Here is a 24,667-nt window from a genome sequence, read left to right as displayed (position 1 = left end):
GCTACGGTACCTGCAGCTCAAAAACTTCCTACGAAAGGAGACAAGGACGTACCCACAACCGCCACGACAGACACTACTGGAAGACCTACTGGATGCAAGTATCCTAGAGAAAGGGAACTGTAGTGACATGTATGACCGACTGGTAGATAGGGACGACACCGTACTGGACGCAACAAGAAGAAAATGGGAGGACGACCTGGGGATGGAGATAGGGTGGGGACTCTGGAGCGAAGCACTGCATAGGGTCAACTCCACCTCCACGTGCGCAAGGCTCAGCCTGACGCAACTAAAAGTGGTACATAGAGCCCACTTAACAAGAACCCGTATGAGTAGGTTCTTCCCGGAGGTGGAAGACAGATGTGAACGGTGCCAAAGAGGCCCGGCCAACCACGCCCACATGTTCTGGTCTTGCCCCAGACTCGTGGAGTACTGGACAGCCTTCTTCGAGGTTATGTCCAAAGTGGTGGGAGTGAGGGTGGAGCCATGCCCGATAGTGGCGGTCTTCGGGGTTTCAGAACAGCCAGATCTATTCCTGGGGAGGAGGGCGGACGCCCTTGCCTTTGCCTCCCTGATCGCCCGCCGTAGAATCCTGTTTGGCTGGCGGTCAGCAGCACCGCCCAGAGCTGCGGACTGGCTGTCCGACCTCTCGGAATCTCTCCAAATGGAGAAAATCAAATTTGCCATCCGAGGGTCGGACGACGGCTTCCACAGAACGTGGGAGCCATTCATGCAACTGTTCCGGGACCTATTTGTGGCCAATGTACAAGAGGAAGAATAGTCGGGGGAAGGTAGCGGGAGGGGGGGGGGGGGGGTACAGGTTCGGTACGGGGGTTCGATGGCTAGCTAAGGCCCAAAACCAAACTAAATAAACATGTTGAGGGGGGGGGGGGGGGGGGGGGGGGGGGGGGGGGGGGGGCGGGCGCAGTTACTACTACGAAGATGCTTACCTGTAAATATGTATGTTAATTTTTGCGTGTTTGTTTGTTGTTTTTTTTTTGTTCTTTTTCTCTCCTAACAATTTGTAATTTGTTCAATATAAAATATGAAAACTGAATAAAAACATTTATTAAAAAAAAAAAAAATGAAAGTGGTTCCGTTGTCGGTGGCCAGTGCCTCCGGATACCATGTGTGCTGAAGGTGCAGCGAATGTGGTCCACAGTCACCCTTGCAGTCGTTGCCTGCATCCTGTGGATGTCGAACCACTTTGAGTGCGCGTCCACAATGATCAGGAATCGATCCCTGGAAAGGACCGGTGAAGTCTATGTGAAGGCGCGACAATGATCAGCTCGGCCATTCCCATGGATGTATAAGCGCCACTGGTAGTCCTGGCATAGCCCGCATCGTTGGCCCAGTTTCAATATCGCCGTTGATGCCTGGCCACCAGACGTAACTGGGGGCAAACATCTTCATCTTGGTCACCCCCAGGTGTCTATTAAGGAGGTCCTGTGTTCCGCGATGATCACACTGGGGATGTAGGCCTTCAAATCATTAGGTAATGACCTGTGCTGGCCCCACACAGGATGTGGACCCAGAACAACTGTTTGCCCATCTGGTTCCAACCCGTTATTCAAACCGCTGTGACCAGCAATGAGCACAGCCACCACCTCCTCCATGGAGGGGGTCGGCAGCGGCTTTGCGGAGAGGGGTAGGCGCTTAACGCATCCATAGGCGGGATCTTCGCACTGGGGCAGTGTTCCAAGCTGTACTCATATGCCCCCAGTAATAGGGCCCAACACTGGATCCTGGAGGATGCGATTGATGGAATTACTCGGTCTTTTGAGTAGGCCCAATAATGCTTCATAGTAAAACTACTGATGGAACTTACAGACTCCAAGGATGACCGGCAACTCTTCCTTTTTGATCTGCGCATAATTGCACTTAGTGCGGCGAGCATGCGGCATCCAAATGCAATCGGTTGTTCTGATCCATCGACTATGCAGTGGGTGAGGACCATGCCAACCCCCAAAAGGGGACGGGTCAAATGTCAGCAGCAGTGGCTTGACGGGGTCACAATGCGTTAGTAGTTTTGAGGACAACAGTTGCTGTTTTACCGTGTCGAATGCCTGCTGTTGAGATGGTGTCCAGTCCCACGGTTGACCCGTCTTTAGCAAGAGGAGGAGGGGGACTGAGGAGGGTTGCAGGTTGCTTATGAATTTCCTGTAATAATTTACTAATCCTAATCCTAAGAAAGAGCATAGTTCTGTCGGGCCGCTGGAGACGGGGACTATTTTATCACCCGCACCTGGTCCTCTCCAGGGTGCAACCAGTTCTGGTCCACTCACTACCCCGCAGAATTGACCTTTGGGCATGAAAAAAACATTTTTCCTACTGGAGGAGGATGCCGCCTACTCAAAACGCCGGAGGCCCTCGGCCACATTCGGCAGATGTTCCTGGTCTGATGCCCCAGTGATGAGGCCATTGTCCAAGTAGACAGCCCCCCTGGGTAATGACCGCAGGATGTTCTCCATCACACGCTAGAAGATAGCACATGAAGACGAGACCCCAAATGGCAACTGGGTATACTCCTATAAACCCCTGTGGGTGTTCACGGTGACAAACTAACGGGAGTTCGGGTCAGTATTAACTGTAGATCTGAATGACTCAGATCCAGTTTTGTGAACATTCGTCCTCTGCTCAGCTTTGCATACAGGTCCTTGATGTGGGGGACCGGGTATCAGTCCAAACGGGAAACACGATTCACCATCACCTTATAGTCCCTGCAGTGGCGCATGGAACTGTCTAGTTTGAGTATTGGCATGACCGGGGCAGCTCAATTGGCGAGCCATATGGGGCAGATGATTCTTAAATGTTCGAACCAGTCCAATTCGGCATCGATTGTTGGCCACAATGCATAGGGGATCGGGAGGGCACGTAAATAATGAGGCTGAGCCAGTGGGTCTACACTGATTTGCGGCACATGCCCAGTGATTATCCGCAGTCCATCTGCAAAGACCTCGGGGGATCTGGCCAGGACCTGCTCACAACATCCAGCATTCCATCTAGTCGCGTTTCAAACCAGCCCCGACCCAGCAAACATGTTCCCCTACCACTAATGGTAGGTTAGCAGATTCGGGCCCAGAGGTAAGCAGTACCTGAGCGGTGTCCTCAATTACCAATGGCTCTCCGGCTGAGATGGCCAATCTGGCCTCATTGTCACGTCGAGTCAATGTGAAGAGGCTGGTGCAGATGCCCCAATGTGATCAAGAGCACACCTGCTCCAGCTGCACATCGATGGAGAAAGAAGGCAAATGGTATGTTGGCCTTCATAGCGAGAATATTTGAGTATGCTAAGAGATGTTTCACTGCAATTGTATAGGGTGTTGGTGAGGCCATACCTGGAGTATTGTGTGCAGTTTTAGTATCCAGTTTTGGTGTCCTTATCTAAGGAAGGATGTTCTTGCTATGGAGGGAGTGCAGCAAATATTGACCAGGCTGATTCCTGGGATGGCGGGACTGTCATATGAAGAGAGACTAAGTCGATTAGGATTATATTCATTGGAGTTCAGAAACGTGTGAGGGGATCTCATAGAAATGTACACAAATGTACATTATTTACGTGCCCTCCCGGCCCCCTATGCATTTTGTTTGCACTGAGTGCTGAGCTTGTGGCATTTGAGTGCTATAGTGAGAGTTTGGTGACTGAGGGAGGAGAAGGGTTCATTTTTATTTAAAGTCTAGTATTTCTTTTATTTAGTTAATTAACTTAAAAGTTGCTGTTTGGTCTATAAGAAGGTGAATTTTGAATCAGCTTTAAACAAGGTTCTACTTGGACTTACTTGCAGCTGGAGCTTGTTAATTAGTTAATTGCATTAGGCCAGTTTTCAGAAGCTAGAGTCACAGTACAAATAGGAGCTAGTTACAGTGCAGACTTTGTTTGCACTGAGTGCTGAGCTTGTGGCATTTGAGTGCTATAGTGAGAGTTTGGTGACTGAGGGAGTATAAGGGTTCATTTTTATTTAAAGTCTAGTATTTCTTTTATTTAGTTAATTAACTTAAAAGTTGCTGTTTGGTCTATAAGAAGGTGAATTTTGAATCAGCTTTAAACAAGGTTCTACTTGGACTTACTTGCAGCTGGAGATTGTTAATTCGTTAATTGCATTAGGCCAGTTTTCAGAAGCTAGAGTCACAGTATAAATAGGAGCTAGTTACAGTGCAGACTTTGTTTGCACTGAGTGCTGAGCTTGTGGCATTTGAGTGCAAAAGTGAGGGTTTGGTGACTGAGGGAGTTAGCTGAGGAGGGAGTAAGGTGCTCCTTACATTTCATTTCCTATATTTATCAAAGAGCGTGAAGGGAGCCAGGAGTTTAGAGTACAGCTGACTGGAAATAGAGTCGGAGGGCGGAGGTCCAGTTGGTCCACGGGGCAGCTAATTTTGTAAAGTAAGAGGGGGTGGAGGCTAGGGCAGTTGCATGCTCCTCCTGTAGGATGTGGGTGGTGAGGGATACCACTGGTGTCCCCGCTGACTATACCTGCGGGAACTGCACCCAACTCCAGCTCCTCAGAGACCGTGTTAAGGTACTGGAGCTGGAGCTGGATGAACTTCGGATCATCCGGGAGGCAGAGGGGGTTATAGAGAAGAGTTACAGGGAGGTAGCCACACCAAAGGTACTGGACAAGAGTAGCTGGGTTACAGTCAGGGGAAAGAAAACTAACAGGCAGACAGTGCAGGGATCCCTCGTGGCCGTTCCCCTTCAAAACAAGTATACCGTTTTGGATGCTGTTGGGGGGGATGACCTACCGGGGGAAGGCCCCAGCGCCCAGGTCTCTAACACTGAGTCTGGCTCTGGGGCTCAGAAGGGAAGGGGGGAAGCATAGAAAAGCAATAGTAATAGGAGATTCAATGGTTAGGGGAATAGATAGGAGATTCTGTGGTCGCGAGCGAGACTCCCGAAAGGTATGTTGCCTCCCGGGTGCCAGGGCCAGGGATGTCTCTGATCGTGTCTTCAGGATCCTGAAGGGGGAGGGTGAGCAGCCAGAAGTCGTGGTGCACATTGGTACCAACGATGTAGGTAGGAAAAAGGGTGTGGAGGTAATAAACAAGTTTAGAGAGTTAGGCTGGAAGTTAAAGGCCAGGACAGACAGAGTTGTCATCTCTGGTTTGTTGCCGGTGCCACGTGATAGCGAGGCTAGGAATAGGGAGAGAGTGCAGTTGAACACGTGGCTGCAGGAATGGTGTAGGAGGGAGGGCTTCAGGTATTTGGATAATTGGAGCGCATTCTGGGGAAGGTGGGACCTGTACAAACAGGACGGGTTGCATCTGAACCAGAGGGGCACCAATATCCTGGGGGGGAGGTTTTCTAGTACTCTTCGGGAGGGTTTAAACTAATTTGGCAGGGGAATGGGAACCGGATCTGTAGTCCAGCAACTAAGGTAGACGATAGTCAGGACGCCAAAGCACATAGTGATGCAGTGGGGAAGGTAACAATGACAAAGGAGAGTACTTGCAGGCAAGGAGATGGGTTGAAGTGTGTATACTTTAATGCAAGAAGCATCAGGAATAAGGTGGGTGAACTTAAGGCATGGATCTGTACTTGGGACTACGATGTGGTGGCCATCACAGAAACTTGGATAGAAGAGGGGCAGAAATGGTTGTTGGAGGTCCCTGGTTATAGATGTTTCAACAAGATTAGGGAGGATGGTAAAAGAGGTGGGGGGGTGGCATTGTTAATTAGAGATAGTATAACAGCTGCAGAAAGGCAGTTCGAGGAGGATCTGCCTACTGAGGTAATATGGGTTGAAGTTAGAAATAGGAAAGGTGCAGTCACCTTGTTGGGAGTTTTCTATAGGCCCCCCAATAGCAGCAGAGATGTGGAGGAACAGATTGGGAAACAGATTTTGGAAAGGTGCAGAAGTCACAGGGTAGTAGTCATGGGCGACTTCAACTTCCCAAACATTGAGTGGAACCTCTTTAGATCAAATAGTTTGGATGGGGTAGTGTTTGTGCAGTGTGTCCAGGAAGCTTTTCTAACACAGTATGTAGATTGTCCGACCAGAGGGGAGGCCATATTGGATTTGGTACTTGGTAATGAACCAGGGCAGATGATAGATTTGTTAGTGGGGGAGCATTTTGGAGGTAGTGACCACAATTCTGTGACTTTCACTTTAGTAATGGAGAGGGATAGGTGCGAGCAACAGGGCAAGGTTTATAATTGGGGGAAGGGTAAATACAATGCTGTCAGACAAGAATTGAAGTGCAGAAGTTGGGAACATAGGCTGTCAGGGAAGGACACAAGTGAAATGTGGAACTTGTTCAAGGAACAGGTACTGCGTGTCTTTGATATGTATGTCCCTGTCAGGCAGGGAAGAGATGGTCGAGTGAGGGAACCATGGTTGACAAAAGAGGTTGAATGTCTTGTTAAGAGGAAGAAGGAGACTTATGTAAGGCTGAAGAAACAAGGTTCAGACAGGGCGCTGGAGGGATACAAGATAGCCAGGAGGGAACTGAAGAAAGGGATTAGGAGAGCTAAGAGAGGGCATGAAAAATCTTTGGCGGGTAGGATCAAGGAAAACCCTAAGGCCTTTTACACATATGTGAGAAATATGAGAATGACTAGAGCGAGGGTAGGTCCGATTAAGGACAGTAGCGGGAGATTGTGTATTGAGTCTGAAGAGATAGAAGAGGTCTTGAACAAGTATTTTTCTTCAGTATTTACAAACGAGAGGGGCCATATTGTTGGAGAGGACAGCGTGAAGCAGACTGATAAGCTTGAGGAGATACTTGTCAGGAAGGAAGGAAGGTAAAGCAGTGGATGTAGTGTACATGGATTTTAGTAAGGCATTTGATAAGGTTCCCCATGGTAGGCTTATGCAGAAAGTAAGGAGGCATGGGATAGTGGGAAATTTGGCCAGTTGGATAACAAACTGGCTAACCGATAGAAGACAGAGAGTTGTGGTGGATGGCAAATATTCAGCCTGGAGCCCAGTTATCAGTGGCGTACCGCAGGGATCAGTTCTGGGTCCTCTGCTGTTTGTGATTTTCATTAACGACTTGGATGAGGGAGTTGAAGGGTGGGTCAGTAAATTTGCAGATGATACGAAGATTGGTGGAGTTGTGGATAGTGAGGAGGGCTGTTGTCGGCTTCAAAGAGACATAGATAGAATGCAGAGCTGGGCTGAGAAGTGGCAGATGGAGTTTAACCCTGACAAGTGTGAGGTTGTCCATTTTGGAAGGACAAATCTGAATGCGGAATACAGGGTTAATGGTAGGGTTCTTGGCAATGTGGAGGAGCAGAGAGATCTTGGGGTCTATGTTCATAGTTCTTTGAAAGTTGCCACTCAAGTGGATAGAGCTGTGAAGAAGGCCTATGGTGTGCTAGCGTTCATTAGCAGAGGGATTGAATTTAAGAGCCGTGAGGTGATGATGCAGCTGTACAAAACCTTGGTCAGGCCACATTTGGAGTACTGTGTGCAGTTCTGGTCACCTCATTTTAGGAAGGATGTGGAAGCTTTGGAAAAGGTGCAAAGGAGATTTACCAGGATGTTGCCTGGAATGGAGAGTAGGTCATACGAGGAAAGGTTGAGGGTGCTAGGCCTTTTCTCATTAGAACGGAGAAGGATGAGGGGCGACTTGATAGAGGTTTATAAGATGATCAGGGGAATAGATAGAGTAGACAGTCAGAGACTTTTTCCCCGGGTGGAACACACCATTACAAGGGGACATAAATTTAAGATAAATGGTGGAAGATATAGAGGGGATGTCAGAGGTAGGTTCTTTACCCAGAGAGTAGTGGGGGCATGGAATGCACTGCCTGTGGTAGTAGTTGAGTCGGAAAATTTATGGACCTTCAAGCGGCTATTGGATAGGTACTTGGATTAGGGTAGAATAAGGGAGTGTAGGTTAACTTCTTAAGGGCAGCATGGTAGCATTGTGGATAGCACAATTGCTTCACAGCTCCAGGGTCCCAAGTTCGATTTCGACTTGGGTCACTGTCTGTGTGGAGTCTGCACATCCTCCCCGTGACTGCGTGGGTTTCCTCCGGGTACTCCGGTTTCCTCCCACAGTCCAAAGATGTGCAGGTTGGGTGGATTGGCCATGAAAAATTGTCCAAAATTCTATGATTAACCTAGGACAAAAGTTCGGCGCAACATCGTGGGCCGAAGGGCCTGTTCTGTGCTGTATTTCTCTATTTCTCTATATCTATATTCCAACAGGATTAGAGAGGGTAGATTCAGAAAGAATGTTCCTTAAAATTCTTTATATCCCAGCTCTGCACTGTCACGGGAGGCGGCAATCTCAATTGCCCACTGAAAAGTCAGCTAGGTTTCGGTCAGCAACTGTCTCTGTCTCAAGACGTTCCGGATTCTGCAGTTTTAGTATCCAATTTTGGTGTCCTTATCTAAGGAAGGATGTTCTTGCTATGGAGGGAGTGCAGCAAATATTGACCAGGCTGATTCCTGGGATGGCGGGACTGTCATATGAAGAGAGACTAAGTCGATTAGGATTATATTCATTGGAGTTCAGAAACGTGAGAGGGGATCTCATAGAAATGTACACAATTCCAACAGGATTAGAGAGGGTAGATTCAGAAAGAATGTTCCTTAAAATTCTTTATATCCCAGCTCTGCACTGTCACGGGAGGCGGCAATCTCAATTGCCCACTGAAAAGTCAGCTAGGTTTCGGTCAGCAACTGTCTCTGTCTCAAGACGTTCCGGATTCTGCAGATAAAAATGGTCATAAAGAAATTTTCTCAGGGTAGGCCCAAACACGCAAGTCCCAGCCAGCTCCCTGAAACATTCCAAAAATCACTTTTTGATTCATCTTGGGTATGGGTGGCCATATGGAAGCGGAATCGGTGAACAATGAGTGCAGCTTTGGATTTAAGTGGTTTCTTCCAAGGCTACCAAAGCTGCAAATAACCAGGAGTCGGGCAGGTCCGAGTGTGTCAAACCTTTGATAAGTGCATATATTGGACCACCAACTACCAGTAGTAGGGTTATGGTCTGCCATTCATCTCCAATTATGGTGTGGTCTGAAAACAAATTGCATACGCACGACATACTCCTTCAAAGGCGTCATTGTTACTTACCTCAAAGGCCTCCAGTTTTCCTATTTGAGGCATCTTGGTCTGTTGAGGTAAGGCCTCTTGCGACCTAGACAAAGTGGACCAGGTGTGAAACAAGCAGTGCCAGCGGCAACACCACTTCAGCCTCGTCGCTAGTGTCGAATCCAATGGGTGAAAAACACTCATAGAACGCACGGTAGGATTCAATAAAATATATTTATGAAGATACACTGTAACCCCCACACCCCGAAGGATCACCTTTCTCAACCTCTACCCAGGCTGAGGTTTTATACTATAGAGTTTTCCCCATTAAGGGGGATGCTCTGCCTCCATTACTAGGGGAGTTCATACTTGTTATGAGTTAATGGAAATCAGATGGTGCACACTCCTTTACTTCCCAGGGGGTCTTAACAGGTGGCTCAGTTGGTTGGATAGCTGGTTTGTGATACGGAGCAATGCCAACAGCGTTGGTTCAATTCCTTTACCGGCTCAGGTAATCCATGAAGGCTCGCCTTCTCAATATTGCCTCTTTCCCGAGGTGTGGTGACCCTCTGGTTCAATGACCACCAATCAGCTCTCTCTCAAAAAGGCAGAGCAGCCGATGGTCTGCGAGGACTATGGTGTCATTCATTCATGCAACTACAAACTACATGGGTTTTTCTTTTGATTTTGATAAATATGACAAATCATCACCTGCACAAGCCCCTAACCCCACTTCTCAACTTCCAGGTGGGTGCAACAAATTTTGCCACTCCACATGAGATGGGGTATACATTCCAGGATGGCACCAGTAGGAGTGAGTGCCAGTAACTTTCCAGTAAGAAGAAGAACCCTCTATAAAGTAACTTTCTAGGTGACACAGAGTCTGATAATGACAGGGAGTACTGTAGTAGGTTCTGAGGTTATGCAGCTGTGGATGAGAAGTATCAGCTCAGCAGAGTACAAAGTGATCCACCAATTCCGATTGGACTTAGGAACCAGGATTCCACACAACCTGATGCTGATGAAATGGTGGGACAGATAAATTGCTTGGTGATCGTAAGGAGAATCACATGGTATCTGAACAAAGAGGATATGGAGAAAATGGACGAGTACGGGTAGCTAATTTTCAAAGAGCTGATGAACACAAAGTTGATAACCAACTATTTGGGGAAGCAGACGGACAACCTTCCTTCCAAAGCAGCCCTAGCCTAGGCCAACATAGTCCACATCTCTCAGTGACATTTCAAGATCTTAGGACAGATATGGGTAACTGGAGAGGAACCAGGGACTAATTTAGTGAATCTTCATTGTAGCACCTCCAATGCAAGTATGTTATTTTATAAACGTGAAGACCAAATCTTCCTATAATGCTCAGAATATTACACTCCCTCCTGCCTAGCAGAGTATTATGGTCCAGCAAAACTGAATGGAGGTTTAAGTGGCTCGCCGCATCTACTTAGGGAGACATGCCGCAGCACCACTGTAAAATCCTAGCCAGCATTCCAGATGTGGTCTCAGTAAAATGTTGTACAATTGCATTAAGGTTTCATTATTCTTTTACTCTAATCCCCTTGCAATAAAGGCCAACATGCTGATTGCATTTCTAATTGCACCTGCCAGTTAATATTTTGCATTCCTTGTCCAAGCACACCCAAGTTTGAATCACCTTGCAGGAAACAGGATAAGGTTGCTGCCACGGGACAGGCATGAACTGTGATTACTTCCCAATCAAAATCCCCAAATTGTAGCATTACCCCTCAAAGCAAGCAAATGACACCCATTTGGTGACATAAGAAACCTATAAAATTCTAACAGGGCGAGACAGGGTAGATGCAGGAGGATTTTTCCGATGGTGGATGTATCCAGAACCAGGGGTCACAGTCTGAGGATATGGGGTAGACCATTTAGGACATGATGAGGAGAAATTTCTTCACCCAGAGAGTGGTTGGCCTGTGGAATTCATTACCATAGAAAGAAGTGGTTGAGGCTAAAACATTGTGTTTTCAAGAAGCAGTTAGATATTGCACTTAGGGTGAAGGAGATCAAAGGATATCTTTTGGGACCTGTACAAACTGGATGGGTTACACCTGGGCAGGACTGGAACTGATGTCCTGGGGGGTGCTATTTGCTGGACCAGTTGGGGAGTGTCCAAACTAATGTGACAGGGGGATGGGAAACGATGCAGGAAATCGGAAGGTAGTAAAACAGGGACAGAACCAAAAGGCAGTAAGGGGGAAAGTGTAAGGCAGAGAAGCCATAGTCCAAAATCAAAAAGGACGACAGTACAAGGTACAGTGACTGAGGGGAGCTCAGTGAATAGGCCCAGTAATACTAAAAGGAATAAAACGGAAAGTAAAAACATAAATGGGAAGCGACAGGTTGTTACATGAAGATATGGGTTCAATTACAAGGAAAATTAGGAGAAACGTTAAGAGGAAAAATAACTTAGGAGAGGTTACTGATCAAGGTGTTAAGATTAAAAACAGAGGTATAAAAGCCAACATATGTGTGCTTTACCTGAATCCTCGTAGTATTCGGAATAAGATAAATGAGTTGATGGCGTAAATCATCGTGAATGACTAAGCTTTAGTGGCCATTACTGAAACATGGTTAAAGGATGGTCACGACTGGGAGTTAAATATCCAAAGGTATCAAACTATTCGGAAGGACAGAGTGGATGGTAAGGGAGGTGGTGTTGCTCTGTTATTTAAGGATGATATCCGGGCAATAGTAAGGGATGACATCGGTGCTATGGAGGATCAGGTTGGATCCGTTTGGGTGGAAATCAGGAATAGTAAGGCAAAAAGTCACTAATAGGAGTAGTCTATAGGCCACCAAATAGTAACATTATGGTGGGGCAGGCAATAAACAAAGAAATAACGGATGCATGGAGAAATGGTTATCATGGGGGATTTTAATCTACATGTTGATTGGTTTAACCAGGTCGGCCAAGGCAGCCTTGAGGAGGAGTTTACAGAATGTAGCCGCAATAGTTTCCTAGAACAAAGGATAGTTTCCCAGAAAAAGAGGGAGAATCGAGGGCAGGTAGAAGTAGAAAGAAGTCGAACCGTTACATCACAGCCTGCAGGTAAGTGATTGGCTGGTGACTGGTAAGTAGTTTTTCTTTTACCTGAGGTGTTATCGTACAGGGTGCAGTGGTTGCTGAATGAGTGCTTGCTGAGAAGGGGAGTACATTTAAAAAAAACACTGTTGGGAGTTTCCAGCTGGATCCGATTGGAGTGAGGACAGAGTGACTGCTGGGTAAGTAGTAAAGATTTAAATTGTTTGCGCAGGCCCATAACAGCTGACTGCTGTTCTTGAGTGGGGCACAGTGGTTGCTGGTTAAGTGCTTTATTTTTACCTGTATTTAAGTTGGACAGTTCCTAAACCCTAGACATGACACTTTTGGGTCCCCCACCCTTCCACCTCCTTTAACTTAAGGGGTAGAGTGAATAACAGGTAAGCTCCTTCTTTCTTTTTATCTAGAGGGGATGGCAGGGAAGGCAGTGCGATGTTCCTCCTGAAGAGTGTTTGAGGTGAGGGACGCCGTCAGTGTCCCTCCTGATTTCACCTGTGGAAAGTGCACCCATCTCCAGCTCCTCAGAAACCGCATTAGGCAACTGGAGCTGGAGCTAGATGAACTTCGGATAATTTGGGAGGCAGAGGTGGTCATAGATAGTAGCTTCAGGGATGTAATTACTCCGAAGAATCAAAATAGATGGGTGACAGTGAGAGGGACTGGGAGGAAGCAGTCAGTGCAGGGATTCTCTGTGGTCATTCCCCTCAGTAACAAGTAGACCGTTTTGGTTACTGTTGAGGGGGACGGCCTACCAGGCGTAAGCCACGGTGAACGGATCTCCAGCACTGAGTCCGTCCCTGTGGCTCAGAAGGGAAGGAGGGAGAGCAGGAGCGCAATAGTTATTGGGGACTCGATAGTTAAAGGGACAGAGAGACGGTTCTGTGGCAGCGAAAGAGACTCACGGATGGTATGTTGCCTCCCGGGTGCCAGAATCTGTGACTTCTCGGACCATGTTTTCAGAATCCTTAAGGGGAGGGGGAACAGTCACAAGTCGTGGTGCACATCGGTACCAACGACATAGGTAAGAGAAGGGACGGGGATTTAAAACAGGAATCTAGGGAGATATAGGAGGGATATCCGAGGTAGGTTCTTTACTCAGAGAGTGGTGAGGGTGTGGAATGGACTGCCTGCTGTGATAGTGGAATCAGACACTTTAGGAACTTTCAATCGGTTATTGGATAGGCACATGGAGAACACCAGAATGACAGGGAGTAGGATAGCTTGCTTTTGGTTTTGGACAATGTTTGGCACAACATCGAGGGCTGAAGGGCCTGTTCTGTGCTGTACTGTTCTATGTAACAGTATGTAATGGAACCTACGAGGGAACAAGCGGTCCTAGATCTGGTCCTGTGCAATGAGTCAGGATTCATTAATGATCTCATAGTGAGGGATCCTCTCAGAACGAGCGATCACAATATGGTGGAATTTAAAATACAGGTGGAGGGTGAGAAAGGTAAAATCACTAGTGATAATTTACCAAAATTCACTAGACTCTGGGGTAGTCCTGGTGGATTGGAAATTAGGAAACGTGACACCACTGTTTAAAAAAGCAGGTAGGCAGAAAGTGGGTAATTATAGGTCAGTTAGCTTAACTTTGGTAGTAGGGAAGATGCTGGAATCTCTCATCAAGGAAGTAATAGAGAGGCATCTGGATGGAAATTGTCCCATTGGGCAGATGCAGTATGGGTTCATAAAGGGCAGGTCATGCCGAACCAATTTCGTGGAATTTTATGAGGACATTGTGATAGACAACGAGGAGCCAATGGATGTGGTATATCTGGATTTCCAGAAAGCTTAAGACAAAGTGCCACACAAAAGATTGCTGCATAAGATAATGGTGAATGGCGTTAAGGGTAAAATAGTAGCATGGGTAGAGGATTGGTTAATTAATAGAAATCAAAGAGTGGGGATTAATGCGTGTTTCTCTAGTTGGGAATCAGTAGCTAGTGGTGTCTCTCAGGGATAAGTATTGGGCCCACAATTGTTCACAACTTACTTAAATGATTTGGAGTTGGGGACCAAGTGCAATATGTCCAAGTTTGCAGATGACACTAAGATGAATGGTAACGCAAAAAGTGCAGAGGATACCGGAAGTCTGCAGAGGGATTTGGATAAGTTAAGTGAATGGGCTAGGGTCTGGCAGATGGAATACAATGTCGACAAATGTGAGGTTATCCATTTTGGTAGGAATAACAGCAAAAGGGAGTATTATTTAAATGATTAAAATATTAAAACTGTGCGGAGAGACCCGAGTGTGCTAGTGCATGAGTCGCATAACGTTGGTTTACACGTGCAACAGGTGATTAATGGAGTTTTGACCTTCATTGCTACAGGTATAGAGTTTAAGACTAGGGAGGTTATGTTGCAATTGTAGAAGGTGTTAGTGAGGTCACACCTGGAGTATCGTGTTCAGTTTTGGTCTCCTTACCTGAGAAAGGACGTACTGGCGCTGAAGAGTGTGTAGAGGAGATTCACTAGGTTAATCCCTACGAGGAGAGGTTGAGTAGTCTGGGACTGTACCCATTGGAATCTAGAAGGATGTGTGTGTGGTGGGGGGGGGGGGGGGGTCTTCTTGAAACATAAAAATTATGAAAGGAATAGATAGGATAGATGTGGGCAGGTTGTTTCCACTGGCAGGTGAAAGCAGAACTGGGGGGCATAGACTCAAAATAAGGGGAAGTAGATTTAGGACTGAGTTTAGGAGGAACTTCTTCACCCAAAGGGTTGTGAATCTATGGAATTCCTTGCCCAGTGAAGCAGTTGAGGCTCCTTCATTAAATGTTTTTAAGATAAAGACAGATAGTTTTTTGAAGAATAAAGGGATTAAGGGTTATGGTGTTAGGGCCGGAAAATGGAGCTGAGTCCACAAAAGATCAGCCATGATCACATTGAATGGCGGAGCAGGCTCGATGGGCCAGATGGCCTACTCTTGCTCCTGGTTCTTATGTTCTTATGATATGGGAGAAAGCGGGATTCGGCCATTGAGTTGGATGATCAGCCATGATCATAATGAATAGTGGTGCAGTCTCAAATGGCCAAATGGCCTCCACCTGCTCCTGTTTTCTATGTTCCAATGTTGCGAACAATTGTCCGGCGAGCTGTACAATTGAGGGAGTGAAGACAAGTTCATTTTGGGATACAAGCCCAAGTATCCATGACACCAAGAGAATGTAAAGTTACCCACTTTGCAAATTTTCTCTTGAGAGAAATGAAGGAACTCACAACCCCAGCAATTTCAACCTGACTACACCTCATGAGTCAGCTATCTCCTTTGTTGGATAGATTAATCCCTTCTACCAGCTGCAATCAAGTCCCATCTACCAGTTCTTGTAATCCAAATCGTCAAAGATGTCCCTAAAATATAATCCTAGAAGTAGTCATGAGAGGTTCCAGTGAGTTGTACCCAGTCCAAGCAGCATTTCCTGAGATATGAAAAGAAGTAGAGGTTGCTTTAGTCCACCTTATCAGGGATGAGCATTCTATAGTTTTTGGATGCATAAGGAGGTCATTTTGGCCCAAAGAGCACTCTACCTCAGCCCTATACCCCTACCACATATTTGGTCATTGAAGGGCAATTTAGCATGGCCAATCAGATGGTGCCAAGGTTCAGATGGTCACCAACAATCTGTCCTGATCCACCCAATTTGATTCTACAATGAAGAAAGCACAACAGCGCCTATACTTTGCAGGAAACAAAGGAAATTTGTCATGTACACATTGCCTCTTACCAATTTTTACAGATGCACCATAGAAAGCATCCTATCTGGCTGCACCACAGCTTGGTATGGCAACTGCTGGGCCCAAGACCGTAAGAAACTACAGAGAGTTGTGCACACAGCCCAGTCCATCACGCAGCACCGCCCCCCATCCATTGACTCTGTCTACAGCTCCCACTGCATTATCATAATAAAAGACCCCTATCACCCGAGTATTCACTCTTCCAATTTCTTCCATCAGGCAGAAGATACAAAAGTCTGAGAACACGCACTAACAGGTGCAAAAACAGCTTCTTCCCCGCTCTTACCAGACTCCTGAATCTTCCTCATCTGTCTTGACTGTATGCAGAATAATATTTATCACTGTATCTTGGTACAGGTGACAATAAATCAAATCCAAATGTTTTATTCATGTATGCAATGATCTGTCTGGACTGTATGCAGAACAATACTTTTCACTTCCATCGGTATACGTGACAATAAAACAAATCCAAATCCAAATGATTAATGAGATGAATCATTCAGATCAGAAATACTAAATCCATTACATCCTCAGATAAGGAGATCAGTATTGTACGCAATACTCCAGATTGTGGCTCACCAATGCCTTATGCAACTGAAGCACAACCTCCCTACTTTTGTAATGAATTCCTTCACAATAAAATATAACATTCGATTAGCTTTCCTAATTACTTTCTGTACCTGTATATCATCCTCTTGAGATTCATGCACCAGGACACACAGATCCCCTGAATCTCAGAGCTCTAACATCTCTCACCAGATAGGAAGGTTATTGTATTATTTTTTATGCCAAAACAGACACTGTCATGTGAGTGACCCTTTAAGAAAGGTTTAGTCTCTTATCATGTGACTTGTAGCACATTGGGCTGTGGCTGTGAGGTGAGAGGAGGTTTCAGTTTCAGTTTCACTGCTTTGGACTGCAGAAGGAGAAAGAAGTGTTTTCCCTGTTTTCCTCTGTTTTCATTTTAAAAGCTGTTCCAGTAAAAAGCCCATTGTTTGTGGCTAACTACCTTGGTAACTTTAAATATATTGTTGCTTCCCGGAAAGAGTTTGAATCTGCTGATTGGAACTGGATCAGAATTTCAGGAAGAGGACCAGTCTCATTCAAGTGAGAATACAGTGTGCTGGGCCACACCCTTGAAAAGGGTTTTTGGTTTAATTTTATTTCGTTATTGAATTGGAACAGCTAAGGAGAAATTCATTCAGTGTTATGTACATAGATTACTGCAGCTGTGTGGTGTCTTTACAGTTTTAATTGACAAAAATGCTTGCTGTGTTTACATATATATATGTTAACTACATTCTTAGAATAAACCTTATTTTGATTAAAGTGTCCAGGAAGTCTGATAAATCGCACCAGCAGTGAAGGCTTTTGTGCTCACCCTAGCCAAATTCAAAATAAAGGAAGTAGGTCAGGTGAACTTCATAATACACATTGGTGTTTCTAAGCCCTGATCCATAACACCACATGAAACTCCATTTGCCTGAAATGTGGCTCTTCACTATCTATCTATCTATAATCCCTTTAAAGCCTCCTTATGACCCGTTCATAATCCTTGGGTCTCTTCTGTAAACTATTCTGTCCATTGCAAAGCGGTTTCTACCTTTTCAAGCTCCTCATCTTTTTTAGCGTGTTGACTAGCATCTTTATTATTTCCATGACCCTTGTCATCTTGATGATCTTCTGTAAATATAACTCGTCTACGCTCCTCTACATTGAAGGAAACATGATAGAAAGAATGAGACAGGAAATTGCAACAAGAATGATTGTCGTACAAACCCATTGTACAATATCTAAGTGATAGAGTCATGTATCTATATGAAAAACATTTCTTTAGTTAATTTAAGTCTTACGAAAGCTGGATTTTTCTCATACAAATATAGATATAATATAGACATGTTAGACAAATTTAAAGCCATGAATTAAACAACATAGGAACACATTTTGTTAGGGGACTGAAAGCAGAGTCGTGCTGAATTATTATTTTTCAGACTGCAGAGATATCAAGTGATGTTCCCCAACAATTAATATAAGGATCACAGCTCCAGTTGATCTATATATATTGGGCGGGATTCTCCGACCCCCTGCCGGATCGGAGAATCGGCGGGGGGCAGCGTGAATCCCGCCCTGCTGCTCCGCGCCAGCTGCCGAATTCTCCAGAGCCTGTTTTTGGGCGGGACAGGGATTGCGCCGTTCCGGTCGGGGGCGGTTGGCAGCGCAACCCCCCCCAGGCAATTCTCCGGTCCACGATGGGCCGAGTGGCCACCCATTTTCAGCCAGTCCCGTTGGCGTGAAATAGACATGGTCCATACCAGCGGGATCTGGCTTGGAGGGCGGCGATTGGAGCTCTCGGGGGGGCGGGGGGGGGGGGATGGGAGGCGGCGCAGGGGGATCCAGACTTGGGCGGCGGGGGGCACGGTGGCCTGGTCCGCAATCGGGGCCCACCGATCTGCAAGGATTTTGCAACTTCCGGGCAGCCCAACGCCGGAATGGTTCACGCCGCTCTTTCCCGCCGGTACGGACCGCCCTGACGATTCAGGGAGAATCCCAGCCATTGAATCCGAAAGCCGAATTTTGACCACAAAACCATTGTCAATTGTCTTACAGACCCATCTCGAAAAGGAAACATGCCATCCTTACCTGGTCTGGACCACATGGCACCAAAGCAATGGTGGCTCAACCAACGATGCCCACATCCAATGAATGAAAAAATGTAATGCAGTTTGGGGTGAGGGATAAGGGAGAATATGGAGCGGAATTCTCCGAACCCCGCAGGGTCGGGGAATCGCCCGGGGCAGGCGTAATTCCCGCATCTGCCGGGGCCGGAATTCTCTGCCACCCGGAAATCGGCGGGAGCGGGAATCAATCCCCGCCGATAGGCGTGCCCCCCGCACCGATCGGCGTGCCCCCCCCGCAGCAATTCTCCGGCCCGCGATGGACCGAAGTCCCGCCGCTGACAGGCCTCTCCCGCCGGTGGACATTGGAGCACCTCTGGTGCCAGCGGGATTGGCAGCGCAAGCGGGCTCACAGGGTCCGGGGGGGCGCGGGACGATCGGACACCGGGGGGGTGCCCCCAAGGTGGCCTGGCCCACGATCGGGGCCCACCGATCGGCGGGCGGGCCAGTGCCGTGGGGGCACTCTTTTTCGTCCGCCGCCGCCACAGCCTCCACCATGGCGGAGGCAGAAGAGACGCCCCCTACCGCGCATGCGCCGGTGGTGACGTCAGCGGCCGCTGACACACCGGCGTATGCGCGGACCGGCGAAGGCCTTTCGGCCAGCCCCAACGCCGGGCGGCATAGCGCCAAAGGCCGTTGCCGCCGGTTTTGGCGCCGGCCGGCGGAGGGGAAACCACTCCGGCGCGGGCCTAGCCCCTAAAGTGCGGAGAATTCCGCACCTTTGGGGAGGCCCGACACCGGAGTCGTTGGCGCCACTTCACTACGCCGGGACCCCCTGCCCCGCCAGGTAGGAGAGAATCCCGGCCATGGTCACAGACACATGTGATGTTGTTTAGAACCATTTCAGATGAAGGGGCATAAACCTGATTCTTTTTTTAAATTTGTTTTAATGGGGTGTGGGCTTCACTGGCTTGGACAGCATTTGTTCCCCATCCCTAAATGCTCTTGAGAAGGTAGTGCTGAGTCGCCTTCTTGAAACACCGCAGTCTATGTGGTGTAGGTACACCAACTATGCTTTAAGGTGTGAGTTTCAATATTTTAACCCAGTGACAGTGAAGGAACGGCAATATATTTCCAAGTCTGAAGGATGAATGACTTGGAGGGCAACTTCCAGGTGGTGCTGTCCTTGTCCTTCCAGATTGTACTGGTCGTAGGTTAGGAAGGTGCTACCTGAGGAGAATTGGTGAGTTCCTACAATGCATCTTATAGATGGTATACACGGCTGTGACTGTGAGTTGGTGATTGAGGGAGTAAATGTCTGCGGAAGGGGTGTGAATGAAGCAAGCTGCTTTGTCCTGGATGGAGCCGAGCCTCTTGAGTGTTGTTGGAGCTGACATGATCCAGGGAAGTGGAAAGTATTCCATTACCATAAGACATAAGAGCAAAACTAGGCCACTCGGCCCATCATATCTGCTCCACCATTCAATCATGGCTGATGTTTTTCTCATCCCCATTCTCCTGCCTTTTCCCCATAACTCCTGATCCCTTTATTAATCAAGAACTTATCTATCTCAGTCTTGAAGACAGATTTAGCCTCCATAGCCTTCTGCAGCAAAGAGTCCACAGATTCACCACCTCTTGGACGAAGAAATTCCTCCTCATCTCTGTTTTAAAAGATTGTTCCTTTAGTTTGAGATTGTGTCTTCTGGTTCTAGTTTTTTCTTCAAGTGGAAACATCCTCTCCACATCCACTATATCCAGGCCTCACTGTATCCTGTAAGTTTCAATAAGATCCCCCCTCATCCTTCTGTACTCCAACGAGTACAGAGTCCTCAACCATTCCTCATATGACAAGTCCTTCAATCCAGGGATCATTCTTGTGAACCTGTTCTGGATCCTTTCTAAGGACAGCACATCCTTCCTTAGATACGGGGCCCAAAACTGCTCACAATACTCCAAATGGGGTCTGGCCAGAGCCTTATACAGCCTCAGAAGTATATACCCGGTCTTGTATTCTAGCCCTCTCGACATGAATGCAAACATTTCATCTGCCTTCCTAATTGCTGGCACAACCTGCAACTTAACCTGAAGAGAATCTTGAACAAGGACTCCCAAGTCCCTTTGTGCTTCTGATTTCGGAAGCATTTCTCTATTTCGAAAATAGTCTATGCCTCCATTCCTCCTTCCAAAGTGCATAACCTCACACATTTCTACATTGTATTCCATCTGCCACTTCTTTGCCCACTCTCCCAGCCTGTCCAAGTCCTTCTGCAGCCCCCGGAACAAAGAACAAATAACAATTCAGCACAGGAACAGGCCCTTCGGCCCTCTTGTATGGGTCATGATACCAATCTTTGCCAAAACCGTCAGCACTTCTTTGTGCCCTTTCCTTCTATGTCTATCCTATCTATGTGTTTGTCAAGGTGCCTTTTGAACGCCGTTAATGTATCTGTTTCCACAACCTCCCCTGGCAACGCGTTCCAGACACTCACCACCCTCTGCGTAAAAGACTTGCCTCACACATCTCCTCTAAACTTTGCCCCACGGAATTAAACCTATGCCCCTTGGTGACTGACCCCTCCCCCCTGGTAAAGAGTGCCTGCCCCTCTAGCCATGCTCCTCATAATCTTGTAGACCTCTATCAGGTTGCCCCTTTTCTAATGAAAACAGTCCGAGTCTATTCAGTCTTTCCACATAGCTAACACCCTCCAGGCCAGGCAACATCCTGGCGAACCTCCTCCGTGCCCTCTCCAAAGCCTCTACATCCTCCTGATAGTGTGGCGACCAGGATTATGCACAATATTCCAAGTGCGGCCTTGCCAACGTCTATTCAACTGTAGCATGACTTGTCAGTTTTTATACTCCATGCCTCATCCAATGAAGGCAAGCATTCCGTATGCTTTCTTGACTACCTTGTCCACTTCTGTTGCTACCTTCAAAGATCTGTGGACCTGCTGTGGAGCAGATCTTTCTGACTTTTTATATTCCAAAGAGTTTTGCTATTTACGGTATACTTCTCTTCTATGTTAGACCTACCAAAATGCATTACCTCACATTTGTCTGGATTAAACTCAATTTGCCATTTCTCCACCGAAGTCCTGCTGTATCCTCCGACAATCCTCAACACTATCTGCCACTCCACCTTGGTGTTATCCGCGAACTTAATAATCAGAGCTACATTTTCCTCCAAATCGTTCCCTCATCAATCACCTTTGTCACCACTCAAAACACTCAGTCAAGTTAGTGAGGCACGTCCTCCCCTTCACAAAACCATGCTGTCTTTCCGAACAAATTAGTCCATTTGTTTCCAAATAGGTATAAATCCTGTCCCTGAGAATTCTCTCCAGTAATTTACCGACTCACCGGCCTATAGTTTCCTGGATTATCTCTGCTACCTTTCTTAAACTGCAGTACCACATCAGCTATTCTCCAGTCCCCTGGGATCTCACCTGCAGCCAATGAAGATAGAAGGATGCCAGTCACGGCCCCAGCAACTTCCTCTCTTGCTTCCCTCAGTATTCTGGGGTAAATCCCATCTGGCCCAGGAGACTTATCTATTTTAATATCTTTTTAAAGCCCCAATACCTCCTCCTTTTCAATGTTAACATGTTCCAGGCTGTCCATAGACCCTATCCAAGAATCATCTACCACAAAGTCCCTTTCTTTGGTGAACACTCATTCAGTGAAGGCCTATTTCCTCTGGCTCAATGCATAGATTTCCTGAAGTGTCCTTAAGTGGTCCAATCCTTTCCCTGGCCACCTGTTGCTTTTTACATATGAATAAAAAGTTTTGGGTTTCACCTTAATCCTACTTGCCAAGGACTTTTCATGACCCCTCCTAGCCCTCCTAATTTCCCACTTAAGTATCTTCCTACTTTCTTTATACTCCTCAAGGGTTTTGACTGTCCCCACCCTGCTAGACCATATAAAAGCCTCCTTTTTGTTTTTTATGAGATTCACAATATCCCTTGTTATCCAAGGTTCCATAAAAGTCCCATACTTGTCCTTCGTTCTCTCAGGAATGTGACCTCCCTGAGTCCTAATCAACTCTCGCTTGAAAGACTCCCTCATATCTGATGTTGATTTTACCCTCCAACAGCTGCACCCAATCCAAATTCTTCATTTCCTGTCTAATGTTACCGTAATTTTCCTTTCCACAGTTTAGCACCTTCACGCGAGGGTTACCCTCATCCCTGTCCAAAAGTACCTGAAAACTTACAGAATTGTGGTCACTACTCCCAAAATATTCCCCTATTGAAACCTCAACCACCTGTCTAGGATTATTCCCCAATATCAGATCTAGTACTGCCCCTTCCCCAGTTGGACTATGTACATATTGCATTAAGAAGCCTTTTTGGATATACCTTACAAACTATTCCCCATCCAAGCCCTAGCACTAAGTGAGTCCCAGTCAATATAGGGGAAATTAAAATCCCCTACCACAAAAACCCTGTTACGTTTGCACTTATCCAAAATCCCTCTACCTATCTTGCTGGCAATTGGGGGGCTGCTAAAAAATAACATTGTTATTGCCCTCTTCCTGTTCCTGAGCTCCATCCAGATTACCTCATTGTATGGGAATTCCAAGGTGTGCTCCCGCAGTACAGCTATAATATTCTCCTTAACGAGTAATGCTACTCCCTCACCCCTTTTACATCCACCTCTATTTTTCCTGAAGCATCTATATCCTCCAATGTTCAGCTGCCAAACCTGCCCTTTCTTTATCCATGTTTATGTGATAGCCACAACATCATAGTTCCAAGTACTAATAACTGCTCTAAGTTAATCTACCTTACCCGCTACACTTCTGGCATTGAAAAAACTACACTTCAAACCACTGCGTTTGAGCAGGCAGGGCGATGCTATTCTGTTATCTTTGACGAAAAAAATCAGTATTCTGAAATGTTTGTCTGTGAAAATGACGTGAAACAAACGTGGCCAACACTATTAATGCTGTGTAGCACTTGTAAAACAATGTTCTCCAGACAGCATCCATTTTGTGCATGACATCACGAGGGTCATGAAATGTAAACGTAGCGGTAACACCCACCAAGTATAAAAATCTCTACGTTTGGTAAAACCTGTGCGAAATATCACGGATTGAATCACTTTGCTTCTCACTGTAGAACGAGAACTACATCCCAACAGTTTAAGAAGATGGGTCAGTTAACAAGGGAAGACCTGTACAGGAAATCAGCTGAAAAAACATGACAATAAAAAGAGTAGAGCTGACACTGTGCAAGTTGGATTCAATTTCGAAGATCCTTTCTTTGTTGATACAGTTTGAAAGTGCAGATAAAGTTCAATTGGCAATTTCCGATGCGGACATTTTAACACAGATCTGAATCGTTCATGATAATGATTGGACGATTCCATAAAAAATTTATAAAACCAATATACAAATGAAATCGGATACTGGTGCACAAGCTAATCTCGTTAATCAGACAGACATGGCCAAATTAAAAACAAACCTTAAATTGATAAAAAATGACTGTCAGTTGCAGGACTACAATGGCAATGTTATTACCAAATAAGGACCTGCTATCTAACGGTTCAGGTCAAAAACAGGAGATTCTGATATAATTTGAAATTGTAGGACCAAAGCAATCTTCATTGTTGGGTGTTCAGGCATGTGAGCTACTGCAGCTTCTGAAGCGCATTCACAGCTCAGACAGGATCTTAGCCAATGGCAAAGACCAGATTGAAGCAATTATTAACAGATTCCCTAATGTTTTTCATGGAATGGGAACATTACCATTCGAATATAAAATACAGTTCTGAGCGAATGCCAGACCAGTCATTCATCCACCAAGGAGGGTACCAGCTCCCTTGAGGGAACGTTTAAAACTGGCATTTGACCATATGCAGCAGCTGGGGATAATCACCAAAGTGGAAGAACCGACTGACTGGGTCAGTTCTATGGTGTGCGTGAAGAAAGCAAATGGCGACCTAAGAATCTGCATCAATCTTTAGCATCTAAAACAAAATATTAACAGGGAACACTATCCAATTCCCAAATGTGAAGAAATCACGAGTGAGATGTCAGGTTCACAAAACTGCATGCATCCAGAGGCTTTTGGCAACTTTAGCTAGATTTATGCAAGCAGGAAACTCTGTGCCTTCTTGCACTCCATACAGAGGGTATTGCTTTAATAGAATGCCCTTTGGTATCATATCAGCATCCAAAATTTTTCATCGAGCGGTGGTACAAATAATAGAAGACATTACAAGCGTAACAGTATATGCTGAAG

General features: G+C 46.3%; 1 protein-coding gene across 1 annotated transcript in view; it reads right to left on the bottom strand.

The window, feature by feature from the left end:
- LOC119966923 (dynein heavy chain 8, axonemal-like) overlaps nt 1–24,667 on the bottom strand; it is a 1,786,259-nt gene that overhangs the window by 1,124,661 nt on the left and 636,931 nt on the right. Inside the window, exon 23 of the mRNA XM_038798881.1 lies at nt 17,405–17,511. Coding sequence (XP_038654809.1) covers nt 17,405–17,511 — 107 coding nt within the window. The remainder of the gene's footprint in view (nt 1–17,404; nt 17,512–24,667) is intronic.

This window comes from Scyliorhinus canicula, chromosome 6 (genome assembly GCF_902713615.1).
Source record: "Scyliorhinus canicula chromosome 6, sScyCan1.1, whole genome shotgun sequence".
NCBI lineage: Eukaryota > Metazoa > Chordata > Chondrichthyes > Carcharhiniformes > Scyliorhinidae > Scyliorhinus > Scyliorhinus canicula.
Note: the sequence above shows the minus strand (reverse complement) of the source record. Positions and strands in the feature narration are given on the sequence as shown.